This window comes from Leptinotarsa decemlineata, unplaced genomic scaffold (genome assembly GCF_025532065.1).
Source record: "Leptinotarsa decemlineata unplaced genomic scaffold, Ldec_3_MD MMD2_P_RNA_scaffold_14, whole genome shotgun sequence".
Lineage (NCBI taxonomy): Eukaryota > Metazoa > Arthropoda > Insecta > Coleoptera > Chrysomelidae > Leptinotarsa > Leptinotarsa decemlineata.
In genome coordinates this window covers 1,087,636-1,101,696 of record NW_027412528.1, presented here as the reverse complement: position 1 = coordinate 1,101,696, position 14,061 = coordinate 1,087,636, and the positions used below count along the sequence as shown (strand labels likewise).

Sequence of the window (14,061 nt, the reverse complement as noted above, 5' to 3'; positions counted from 1 at the left end):
CTGAAAAGCCACGGACTGTCACTACGCAATACTCACTCTGCTTAAAATGATAAAACCCTATGTATTTCACCTGTGATATTTTGCTACCCGATCCATCAAGAGAGGGTCTTCTTAAAGTGAGTAAAATAAGTTCTCGTGGGGACTTGGGGTGTTTTGGGTCGTTGGGGAAGTGAGAAACAGGATTGATGTGAGGCTCATACATCATACACAGCGAACGCGTTTGCGAAACTATGTGTCACAAGACTCAGAAATAAATTTACCGGGATTAAATTGGATTTTTCATTGGAATTTTTATTGAGGGTGATGTTTTCTCCATGATATATGCGCCGTAACGTGAATTTGACAGCATATTTCGACCTGTTATTCTAGAAAGTTTATCTTGCATATTTGATGTACATTTGAGTTAGAGTTGGTGAGTCAATATGTTATTCGGCATACTCATTTTTTCAGGTACTATTTTATTCAACTAGTAGTTTTGAAATTACTGGGTGTAACAAAAGAAAATAATATTTCTCTAACGATCGTTGCAATCTTCAGTAAGTTTATCCACATTCAATGTCTATTTTAACATTGAATAGTTTCTTTCATAAATTGGATATGAAGTGATAAATGGAAGATTCTGCAAATTCGAAAGCCTGTACACATTTCCTTTATATTTTTCTTTTTATATACATTTCGTCATTCTACATACATTATAAAATAAAATGTTACTTGAAGTGATACATTAAAACTTGAAATATATTTTTTTAAATATCCTAGGAAAAATTAATGAACGTTCAGAAATGTTTATTCATGTCTTGTGACACCTCACGTAACTGATTCGGAAGGAAATGATTCATAAGGAGAAGTGATAATACAAATAACTATTTTTTAAAGATCTAGCCACTTGTGCCAGCGAAACGTCAGAAAGAAGTTCCAGAAATCGACGGCCTGCAAACCAGAAAAATAGTGACACTGAAAACCTCGGCCGCGAAAGCCTTAACCATTTTGTCAAAACTCCGTAATATCACTCTTTCCACCAAATATGTCACTGACCGAATTAGGAGTCACATATTCTCTCTGTAAACTGTCTACGGAACCAGATTCATCAATCTGCAATTGAACGAAGCAAACTCTACATGAATTCAACTTCTAAAATTAATATTAGAAAGAAAGATCCGAAGTACATGGCACCTCATCTTTGATTACTTTCTTGTAATTGAATACTGAGAAACCTAATTAAACGAATAGTCCAACTTGAAACTTGTTTCGGAGTTTCTGCCTGTCATCGGTTCAAGTCTAAGTCATGTCTTCTTGGCTATCTGCACTTCTGTCTGTATCGATTTTATTCGTCGCTCCCTTTTTATTACCAAATCATTATTTAATTTAGACTGCATGAATCAATGTTCCTTTCGTTTCAGGGTCGATGTAATAGGGAGAAACCGCCTTGCAAATATTTCCACCCGCCACAACATCTCAAGGACCAGTTGTTGATAAATGGAAGAAATCACCTAGCTCTCAAGAACGCTCTAATGCAACAAATGGGTCTAACACCTGGTCAGGCTTTAGTTCCTGGGCAAGTGCAAGCAGTGGTAAGTGATTTAGTATATAGTCAGCTTTTAATTTGTTGGCATTATTTTGGTGTATTTTGAGAGAACTGAGAAAAAAATATTAATTAATTAACGGATTAAATAGAAATATCTTCGTCAATGAAATTCTTTAATTATTTATGAGTCCTTAGATTGAAATAGTTCTAAATAATTATAAGCAAGGTTATGTAGGACTTCCAAGTTATTGTCACCACAATTATTCTGCATAGTGACTTGAAAACATTCGTTAACATTGTTGGCATCGTCTCAAACATCGTCTGTTAGAGATTTGTGTGAGTTAAAGGAGGGCAATCTCTGGTTTTCGGTTTTTGAAATTTATATTATAATTAAATTTGCTTTTTATAACCATAGCTAGAATCGATTATGTATGTAATATGTACTGGAATTGTAAAAATCCTAACCCGTTTTCATAACAATATACACATATAAGTTTAACTTTTTTTCTACATGGAAAATATTCATATGTGTGACATGATTTGTTAATCTTAAGTGAAGAATTTAATAACTAGAAGTCAAAAAAGTGTAATCCAAGAATGCATTGGTTGATACGGTTTAGAGAAAGTGAAAAGGAAATTAAATCAGAATTGGATAAAAAATTGGAAGACATTTCGAACAATTTGTCACCAGATTTTCTTTTTTCCTAGAGAAAATAATTTGACACCATCATCTCAGCATCGTGAGACGTCAAACAAATATTTTCCATGAAAAAAAAGTACGGAAACCGTTTTTGGTATACTTTATTCTATTTTGTATGTGTCTCCTTCAAAGAATGAATTTTTGAAATCTCACTGTATCAGGTTTCAACTCATATTCACAACATATGATCATCAACCTTTACTTTTTACAAACAATATTTTGACCCCTTAGGTTAATTCTTGCAAATGAATTTTGTATGTAAGATAGCATCTTGTATATTTTGGTTATTCAATTTGAATTGTTACATCTTTTGTCGACATTCAAATTAAAGTAAATAACTTTTTTTTCTCTGTGACGAACAACAAAACCTCGTACGAGTGGGTCTTTCCACATAATGACATTATAAGGTTACGATTTTTTTCAATATTCAGCAATGCCTGCATTATGAGAAACCTGTGTCAGAGTTAAGTTTCGAGGGTGATTTGACAGTTCTTCCAAGAATTGAAATAACTCAATTCGGTATCTGCATTTGAGTTAATTAGTCACGTAGACTATTATTAATAAAAGTTTATTGTGATTTTCCTCTGAATTCCAACATTTTTCTCAAGACGAGTTCAGATAAATATATCAACAGAGCATTTTGAAGGCGGCTTATAATATCAAACACATTTAATGGGTTTCAAGTTATTTTTGGACGATGAAATTTGAGATAGGTTTTCGGAATAAACCTTCACTGACGCACTTCAACACGTTTCTCGCACACTAATGATAATCTCGTACGATGATTTGATAGCTGGCGACTTCAATGTTGTCTCGAGTGAATCGAGCTTTTGAGATGATTTCATTTCGAGAGTAAAACAAATAGAATTACTTTTTCCTATTGAAAGCCTCAGGTCAGGACGATCAAATATCATGAGATTGAAATCTGAGAGCTATTGAAAACCTGTAGAATAGAATAGAATAGAATATTTATTTACCAATATTTGATACAATAGTGTATATTTGGCACGTCACTTAAATATCACACACAAATAATATCACAAATGTCACAAACAAATGTAGAGTCATGTAACAAAATGAATAAAAACTGAATCATCACATTTTCACACATGAACATATTTACAAATATGATTGTATAATATAACTTATACTTATATAACTTGTATTTGTAGAAATATTAGAGAAAACTACATTTCGTATTTCAGAACAGGAAGAATACAAGTTCCTCATTGGAAAAATATATACAGTACATTGAACTTCATATTTTGTAAAAGAAAAATGTTTGTTTTCAACAGTTACCTCACGAATCCGAATTACCATAAGATGAGTATGATAAGTAGTTTGAAGGGTTCACAATCCAATTAACCATTTCAATAATCTTTCTTTATGGGAGTGCTTTCTAATATTTCATTCATATCACACGATATCACATCCGAAATGAGAAGTCGATTCTCATTCTATTAAATAGTAATCCACCTGGAAAACCTGCTAATTATACCAGATGTTAACCCACAATGGCTATAAGAACATTTCCCAACAGAGAGATTACCAAATTCTTGATTATGATCCAACAGAACTTTTGTCTGTACCACGTTCATTTGCTAGGCTCTCTTTAGGAAGATTCCAGAACTGGCTAAAAAAAAGGTAGTTAATTTTTGTATTTGTATAATGTTATTATATATAAATTCAAGATGTCTAACTCTTAGCTGGAATTCTAAGTTACCATATCAAGAAAAAAGGTATTGATTAAAGTGGATATGAATGGTAAGTCAATATTGGCCAAACAGGGAGAACATTTCCCCAAAGAATCAAGTAGTAGAAGTGGTTTCTTAAATAGAAAAACCAATTCTACATTTGCAAACCACCTTTTAGCAGAAGGACATGAGTTCAATCATAAATACGACGTGTTACATTCAGAACAGAAAAGTTTGAAACACAATCTTCTAGAGTGTCTAGAAATAAATAGATTTGGGAATTCAGGTGATTTATTAAATGGCCAAATAACTCCCCGTTACAACTTTTTTTTTCAAATGTGCAAACTGGTAGATAAACTCAGGTCATTTAATTCAGTACAAACTCAAGTACACATAAAACATTAAATGGTTAGGTAAAACTGAGGTACTTGAAATGTAGGTACCAAATTGTAAAATTAAATATATTAAGCATTTAATATGTAGAATTAAATTAGTAAAGACACGCTCAAAGAAGCCATTTTAGAGTGAAACACGAGTTCGGTTTTTTTTAAACTGTCCAGTGAAAATCACACAATGAAGTGTTTTTTGAATACGTTATGGATTTTCATCAAGTGTCGGCCAATTCCACACACACACACACACACACACATATATATATATATATATATATATATATATATATATATATATATATATGAATAGTAAGTATGCATTTCCATCTTCCCTTACAAATACGCCATTTACAGAGTTGACAGAAGACTCAATCCAAAGATGAACGAGGGTCCCTCGGTAATGTGTTGCAAATCCAAGCTTCGACATCAACCGCCTTAACAAAAAATAGTCCTCTGTCCTTTTTGCAGCATTCACTGCAAGGCAACTAATTCAAACTAGAGCCCTTGTTTATCTTGTATGAATGAAGTTGAGTTTTCAGTGGAGGGAGTTGTTCATGCTTACTTATGCATTCGAGATTCAGTTTAGCACCACTGATAATACCTATGACGATTCTAAACAGAGCTGTCGGATGTTGTATATTGAATATTGTTTTTTGGTTTGGTTTCGTCAAATTGAATATAGACAATTACTTCGAAATTATCTGGTGTAAAATTGATTTAAATATATTTGTTCTCAGTTCTTTCGGTACGCCGAAGAAGCACTTGCACGTGTGGCACGACAAAATATATGTGCTGTTTTAGAATATTTTGTGAGCGCATCACGCCGTGCATGATATTTGGTGCTGGCCTTTCTTATTCATTTTATTTTTCAATTTGTGGTGTTGTACTAATTATTACTGGTTTTGTATTGGAGGTGGATTCGCCAATAGACAGCCTACCCTTGACCTTCTTCCCCCACCTGTCCATGACAATTGAAGAGCAGTACGCACTTATGGTAAAAATGACCCTTGAATCCTCACTTAACGCTTTTCATTTTATTCCGCTTCGTTTTGAGTTTCTGATACATGGGGTGTAGGGTTTTTTGTAAATTATTGATTACATGCAACCATCGCATATCATAGATTTACAGAAAACAACAATGATGTGGGTGGGGGTATTATTTCTTGTCTATTAGATAAATTAAAAAAATATATCAAAACTAACACATTTTTGCGTATGTAATCTCTCAACATCTTTTGATTCATAACCATTGTTTTAAAGAATCAACAAATTCATGAATTTATTTTCATCATTAAATTCTGAAATTTTCAAAAATTATGGGTTTGATAAATACTCGTATGTCGTAATTGTATTGATACTTTTAAACAGTTGCATTCTAAGTACTAGCAGTAGATTTTTTTACCTTATTTGCTATTAGGCTATAGCTTTGCATGCTTCATCTTCTATTTCTATTTTACCTTACTTGAAATAATTTGGCAGCTCTTAGTACAAATTTTCAACTCCATTCCCTACTTGTATATTTTTTCATTGGAATATTTCAAAACTTGTTTCACTACTTCGTCGTTTCAGAATAATATTCAACTCTGCAGTAACACTTTTCTCCAGAAATTATTATATTATATATTATATGGATTTTAATATTTCTTTTTTTTTCAGTCGTCTGTTTTTCAAATATGTACCTCTCTGTAATGATATTGCATTAAATATCTTTGTCTCAATATTTTTTATCGAATTTATAAAACTTGTCATCGAAAATGATATCACAATCGAATTCCTATTTTGTCTCATTTAACTTGAGTTCATTGTTCTGGAAATTTCGAATAATAAAACTGTCAAGTATTTCCGGTACGGTGAAGCAAGATTTAGATCACTCGATACTAAAACGGTTTGAAATAACATATTTGAACTTACTTTTTAGGCTGCTAATCCCTACCTCACAGGAATGCCACAAGTAGGAAGCACTTACAGTCCTTACTTCGCTCCAGGCCCCATAATGCCTACAATAATGGGTCCAGACCCTACGGGGGTCGGTTCTCCTTTAGGAGTTGTGCCTCAGACAGTGGTAACACAACAGAAGATGCCTCGTTCGGATAGATTGGAGGTATGGAGCCCATTTTTAGTCCACGCGCCTTTTCCTTATTTTATCGATTTATTTTAATGAGTTTTTTGTTATTCTGTTTATCGATATGGAAATTATTTATTGTGCTCTCTAACTAAAAAAGTTCATTACATTTATCTGTAAGACATATCCCCTCAGAAAGGGCACAATGGTCACAAATCACACGAATAATTATTGTAAACTATTTGAGGAAAGTAACATTTTATTTTTTTGAAGTTTGCTCACTTTTATTTTTCTTTTTTTTGTATTTTTTTATTTTTTTGTATAACTGATACGGTAACTAATACTATTAATGTTTTTTTTGTTGAATCGGAAAATATATACCTTTCTTTTGACGTATGAATTCCTACTTTTTTATTCTCTCTCTTTTTTATATTTTGTTTTTATTTTATTTTCGCAGGTTATTTGGGTTTATTAATGCTTGGAACTTTCGTAGTTCTAAGGTAAATAACAAATTATATACTAACACTTTTCATACACAAATCATGCTAATCTAGCAAATATAGTTGTAGTTCAGTTTCCCGTGTGTAAATATGTTTTTGTTTGTTTTTTCGAATACTCCCCACAGATATGATAGAACTGGTTAAGGAATCATTTTCACTCTTCCTTTTTGTTAACCATACTTTGAACTAACCTGCCATGTATGTATTCCAGTTTTTGATATAGAAATTATTTCGTAATCAAGTGCTTATATAATACAATGGAAATCGAGTTTATACTTGATTGATTTGAGTTATTTTGGTTACACTTCATGTGACAGAAAAACTATCTGATATTCTATTAGTATATTTTTGAAAAAGGAAAAATTTTCGCAAAAATTTGTTATTCTAAATATCGTCTTTTGACACCAACTCAATGTATGTAGCATCAAACTTGTTTAATATGTATTTTTTCTTTCAATGAAACAAATAGATAACGGCAATATTGGGAAAATGTATTCTGAAAGGTATTATTAACTCCAAAAAATCACTCAATACAAAGGCATCTTCGAAACATGATGTAGTATCATTTGATTAATTTTTTCATTCAAATACTTATTAGAAAAACGTGCAAAGTATCAGTTTATATTCTCATTAATTTTAGGACAATAGTTTTAGTGAAATATAATCATATCAATATCATTCTCTGAAGATGGCGGTAATTTTTACCGAAAATACGAATGACTAGATGCAGTCATAGTAGATATTGAATAAGAAAATATCGGCTTTATAGATATATCCATTTCATATAAAAACACCACGACGGCGAAGCGTTATTTTTTAATAGCGTTTGCCCAGATTCACTGCACGTGTGGTTAGCTGAAACAACAATTGAAAAATCCCCTTGATTCACAAAATTTAATTTGAAGAAATGACGATCTTAAATGAATAGTCATTGACGAAATAGATAAATGAGTTGTTTGCTACATGTCATAGTAGAACTAGAATGAAATTCTTCACATGATAACTCATTTAGGACTTCTGGGGGCTTCACGTTCTTTTAGGAGTATGTAGTAACTATCGACTAACTTGAGTTATTACGGGTCCTCTGGTCGAGATACTACTAATGAGGTATGTTTAGGGTATGCGGATTGATTTTAGGGACTACGAAAGGGGGTAACAAATATTAACTATCTAGCTCAAATACAAGAATTTATTCTTCAATGCCTCATCAAATTCATAAGTCTCATTGTTAAATATGTGAATTGCCATTTGACAATAAGTATTTGAGAATAGTGTTAGGAAACAACGATATCGATCACCAAAAAATTTTTTTTTCAGGAATCGAAAAATTCAGAAATTCAGAAACTCGTGTCTACAACACAAATCTATTTCATTGAGAAGTATTTCTAATAATTGAGTAGTTTAGTTCAAACGTATTCACCATGTAACTTCACATGTAAAAGACTAGATGTTCTGAAAATGATGCCCTAACCTATAGAATCTTTAGATAAATTGCTGTATATACAAACCAACTATTTGTTTTCTATTATTACCTTTTTCGAGCACTTGTAACTTTCTATCGATTGATTTTTGACTTTGCACGGTGTGCTATTTTTACCGGTTGACTTTTATCTGTGTAGTTTTAGTTCCCTTTGTCTTTTTACAGTCGCAAGTGTCTCGCTTTTTTCGATAGAAGGTTATTAACTTGTTGGATGATCATTCAGTTCATTTTACAGCTTTTTCCCTATATGCACTCAGCAACCCTTGGCCATTGATCATTTGCTTTCCCCAAAAACATTGTTTTCCCATTCATTATAATTTGCGATTTTTTCCAATAATGTACTATGTACATTACATGTACATGTACATTACATGTACAGAGAAATATAAATGGCTGTAATAGATAAGAGCCAATTTCAATTAGTTGTTCCTTTTGAACATTTTTTTTACCAACAATTTTCGGTGGAGACAATATTTCAATATTCTCAGCTCGTGAGTAGAAATTGTTTTCCAAAAAGATGTAAGATTATTTTAAATGTCAATTATTGATTCATATTGGAATTGGAAGTGTAATTGGCCGCGGTGGTAGTGCGCTCGACTCACGATCGGAAGACCGTGGGTTCGATTTCCGCCTCGACCAGATATTTTTCTCGAGAGAGCTACGGCTGATGCGGTTTTTTCTAAATAAAAAAATGTATCTGGTTGAAGCTGGAATGATTCTGCAACCGTGTTAGGAATCACACTTTAAAAGGTAAGACCTCGTTAGTCCTCAACTCTCACAAGTTTCTCAACTTCTGAGAGTTTTCGTTTGTATGGGGGCGACAGCTGATTAACGGAAAAACAGATCTTTTTTAAACAGTAGAGGCATAAAATACTTAGTTATTAATGAAAAAATATTTTGTAGAAAAGTAATTCGATTTGTATATATTTCATCGTATATCATACCCAAATCTGAATCAACGTTAAAATATCATCAAAATTAAAAATCGTGATTTCACAGAATAATCCTTTATTGACCCTGATGAAACAGTGTGCCGTGAATGACGTGTGTAGTGAATGAATACTTTAAGAATATTTTAAGGGTATCTTTTATTTACTTCCAGAAATCTGTGCAAAACCTCTCCAGGCAATATTATAAATGGCCAAGAAAGTAAGCAAAAGAAATGATCATTCAACTGTGTAGGCTCTGTTTCCGTAAGTTTTTAGACACTGCGAAATCTAGACGAGCATCTGAAAAAAAACCTGTGTTTTGTATTCATTTGTCAATCGTTTGAAAGGTATTCACTTAGCTAATACAAATATAATGTGAATATACATTGTTGATATCTGATTTTGTTATTTCAAGATTTGCGAGGAATAACTTTAGGTGAAGATTCATCTCACCGATGGCATTGTCTGATCCGCAGATGGGTAGATAACAGAATTTATGAACAGAATTTCAGAATCGTTTTTAATGAAAACATTATTGAGTATATAACTTTATACAATTACTAGTACTATGTTGCTGTATCGCTGCTGTTTCAATGTTTTGACAGAATCAGAATCAACGAACTTAGGCGTGCGCAGCGTTATAGAACAGTGCTTTCAAAAAAGTGTTCTACAGCGCCATCTAGTAGCGAGTTACAGAAAAATTGATAGACTAAAAACCTTCTCTATGAAAAATTCCTCATACATATCAAGTTTTATCACGATCGGTTGAGCGATGTAGAAGTTTATCACTTACCAACCAACCAACCAACATTCACTTTTATATATTACATTGTGAAAACAAATACATTGTTTCTTTTGCCTGCGTTTAAAGCATTCAGAACTGAATGTTCCAGTTAGAAAGATATCTATCATATAATAATGTTCCAAAAAGGCATACATTATGGTCTAGAATCCAATTCGTCCAAAAAATTACTCGTATGTGCTCTTCAATATCAGCACAATATTGGTGTCTGCTCTCAAATCTAGTAACTTTGTAGGCCATACCATATTTTCGGGACTTCCGAAGTTTCCAGCTGTTTCATTTGTTTTTCTCAACTTTAGAGGGTTTTCTTCGAGATGATTTTCATGACAATTTGGAATTGAGTTGATTATTTAATTTTTTCAAGTGTTCCCGCCCTGTTCACTTATACCGAACAGTGCATATTTTTAATCTTGGCTCTTCAGCTAAATGGTTCCTTTCAAACTTCCAAGGCTCTTCTTCTCATTCATCCAAACGTAATTTTCCTGTCTTATTTTAACTTTTTATTCATCACGATAACCAAATATCATCTTTCTTGTTATTTTTTATTGTTTTCGTCAGGAATTCGAGAATTGTCTTGTATTCATAACTAATTGGTAACAATATCGCAATTATTTCCAGTGAAAGAATGATTCAGACCTATCAAGAAGTAACAAGAGTAGACAGGGCCGGATTTAGGGGAGGGCAGGCTACTGCCCCGGGGTCTCCAGAGGAGAGGGGCCCTCACAATAAAGATAGAAAAATATCCAAATTTTGACGGGTCAGCAACTTTTACGTTTTTATTTGATCGAACATTTCAGTGGAAATACTTTTTTCAATGTCTGATTTGTAAATTGTACCCTTGAGTTAAAGATAAATAAAATACGAAAAGATATCCGAAAAACGGTTAACCCTGCAGGTCATCCTTACAACTTATTGCTATTTTGAACTCAAAATTTTAAAAATCATTTGACGAAATCACTTGAATGGAAATTTTTAAACGACACTATCTATTGATCGCGTCGATTTTCGCACGCTTCCCATTTTTTATTTTTTCATTTTCTTAGCGGGAAGTTGAAAATTCAACTTTTATAAAGCGTGTTTCTGTTTTGACGGAGCTTGCCTTGGTGTTGAATGGTATTAATCAAGTTATCCAACAAATCTAGAAACTTGCAATCGTCAGATATCAATGGTGTCGAAATTAGGTGATTCATTTTAAGCCACGCTGTGGCGTGACCCAAGGGTGCTCGACTAGAAGGTGTCGCAGTGTCAAAAACAAAATGCAGCGGCGGCTTGCGCTGATTTTATGGCGGGATAATCTGCTGTAGGTGTGCCGTGAATACCAGCGCGGAGCGTGCAAGCGAGCAGAGTCAGAATGTCGCTTTGCGCATCCCGCTGACTCTGTGACTGCCAACGAGGACGGTACTGTCACTGTCTGCATGGATGCAGTCAAGGGCCGCTGCAACCGCGACCCCTGCCGCTATTTCCACCCCCCTCTGCACCTCCAAGCCCAAATCAAGGCCGCACAGTCGCGGGCTAGCGCGGTATGCTACGCAATCTTAGTGCGCACGCTCGCTATTTTTATATTTTTTCCCCGACTGTTCGTATGGTTTTTACGAATTTTCGTTTTTTTGAGTTGCCAGTTTCGGAATATCAACTTTCCTTCACAGTTCGTTTTTGAGTCTCTTAGATCTTCAATTGTAACCGGTATGATAAATGTGGAATCAATGGAAACGTTTTTACTGAATCACTGACTTCTCTTCGGAAGTCCTAGTGCTAACGAAACCTAGGAAGCAGTACATAATGTGACCAGACATGTGAATCACCATAACTCTCAACTAAACACTACCTACTCAGAGAATGCCTGAAAGTGCAATAAAGGGACAGAAAGCTTGTTATATGTATGTCCTTGGCAAGCAGAACGAAAATACAATTCAGATGAATTTAGTACTTCTCAAGAGCAACGAATAAATTCTATAAGAACATTGGATGCAATTTTCACTCACTGGCACCATATCCGAATATGAATATTTAGTAAGCCTTCATTTTCTTCAAAGCGATTTATAATCAAAACTATTCTCTTATATGAAAAGAATGACTATTGTTGAAAGTAAAATAGTAAAATTGTAAATTTAACAGAATGAAAAGTAGCAATATTTGATAAATTGCCATTTTGCTAATACCTCTCTAGAAGAACGTGGATATTTGCTTTCACTTGAAATTTGAACTATTTTCAATGCCAAATTTGAAATCTCAAAACCATCCAACCAAAGGGTTTTGCCAATATTTGAGTAGATGCTGTCAAAACTTCCATAGCTTTGTCGTAGAAACAATTTCAAATTGTTTATAACCTATCTTTCTTCTTTCACAATTTACTAAAAAATGAAAAGTGGACTGAAACAATAGAAGTCGGACGTATAATGAGGTTCGAATTTTATTAGGTGAAACTCTTCATTAGAAAATTGATACACGAATTTTTTTATTAAAATTCTGATCAGAGTGTAGTTTTTGTAAAACTATGGTGGAACTCGTCTTTAATTGCCTTTAAAAATAAAACATTTTTACAGGGCGATTCAGAATTCACATTCGTGGACAGAGACCTATTGAATGGTCAGCAAGATCAACAAATTTAACCCCGTCGGAATATTTTATTTAAGGCTGTTTAAAAAGTAATATTCATTCGTTTATTTTAATCGATTTGAAAATATTGAGGCGTTAGAGGAAATAATTCGTCCAGAAATCACCTGGATTGCCCCAATAAAACTTTTTTAATAATAGGGCATTGTCTCGCCGTAAATGGAAAACAATTCAAATATTGGATTCAATTAATTTTCATGACTTTTTTTTAATTTGCATAAATGTTGTTTTGTAAGTTCATTATTAGAGTACATTCTGGTGAATATCTTCCCCATTTGTCAACTGATTTCGATATTTTTTTTTGTTATATTCGATATAAAAAATATATCAATTGAAGTACTTTGCCAGTACAATCAATGCAAGTACAATGGGTACTTTGCCACTGAAATTTAAAAAGTTGAAGTAACCGAATTTTGACTTTGAAGGGATGGGTAATTGAAACCTGAATGGCAATTTTAAAATGAAAATATTTTTGTAAGATTTTATGGAATTTATTCGTTACTTCTGAGAAGCAGTGTATAACAATAATACTTCAAGACAACAGACTCAGAAATATACTTGAAACTTAGATGACTCTCACCAACAATTGAAATTTCCATTTCTTATATTGTTTCCATAATTAAAATTTCGTGAAAGAAATGTATCTACAATTTGAATAAATATAAATAAATTATGCTCTAATCTCATGAAATTTATTTTTACTGATAATTTCGATGGTAATCTAAGAAAAAGTCAAGATAATAATGTACTCATCAGAATATATTATTTATCTCTTTCAAAAATTCGATAAGATTGAAATTTTTGCTTTCCCTCTGTAATTTATTTCAAAGATGATTTGAGTCATTTTAGAAAATGATGATCCAAGCTTCAAATTCTACAATTCAGATTCTAAAATACATATTCACATCATCTCATGCTGATGCAACTTAGTTGAGAAACGCACCACTGAAAAATTTGTATGAGCAGTCCATGAATAAAAAACCACTGTTGAAAAATTTGACAACATAAAGTGTGTAACGATAATAAAACAATAAAAAAACTCTCTTTCGCAGAGTCCCAAAATCCGTACTGGGAATGTCTTTGATTTCGAAATTGGCAACGTTTATTATTTTGCAAGCTAACTGCCCATTTGTGTTGATTTGTGTTTTCTTTCACTAACTGAATCAAATCGAAGTTGAGCTAGTGATTATTTTTTCTCTTTCGACTAGGTTGTTGTTTTATGAACGAAAAAAATAATCATTAAACCTGATGGAGTCGAGAAAGAAGTCAGTTCATGAAACAACTTCCATGTGTGTTTCATTTCTCGAGCTTATAGAATGTTTTGTATGGCTCCTATTTCTGAAGCAGTAAAATGCATCTATGTT

General features: G+C 32.9%; 1 protein-coding gene across 28 annotated transcripts in view; it reads left to right on the top strand.

Annotated features, from left to right (window-relative positions):
- Window positions 1-14,061, top strand: part of mbl (splicing regulator muscleblind) — a 684,538-nt gene that overhangs the window by 635,727 nt on the left and 34,750 nt on the right. For 18 of the 28 annotated variants that reach the window (XR_012465708.1, XR_012465705.1, XR_012465711.1 and 15 more), the window contains 4 exons: window positions 1,401-1,571; window positions 5,225-5,305; window positions 6,230-6,412; window positions 11,389-11,604. Coding sequence is in view for 23 of the 28 variants with exons in the window: in XM_074176493.1 (XP_074032594.1) it covers window positions 1,401-1,571; window positions 5,225-5,305; window positions 6,230-6,412; window positions 11,389-11,604 (651 nt within the window). In the remaining 5 variants the exon portion in view is untranslated. The remainder of the gene's footprint in view (window positions 1-1,400; window positions 1,572-5,224; window positions 5,306-6,229; window positions 6,413-11,388; window positions 11,605-14,061) is intronic. The other 10 variants (XR_012465716.1, XM_074176556.1, XM_074176500.1 and 7 more) reach the window with 4 other exon arrangements.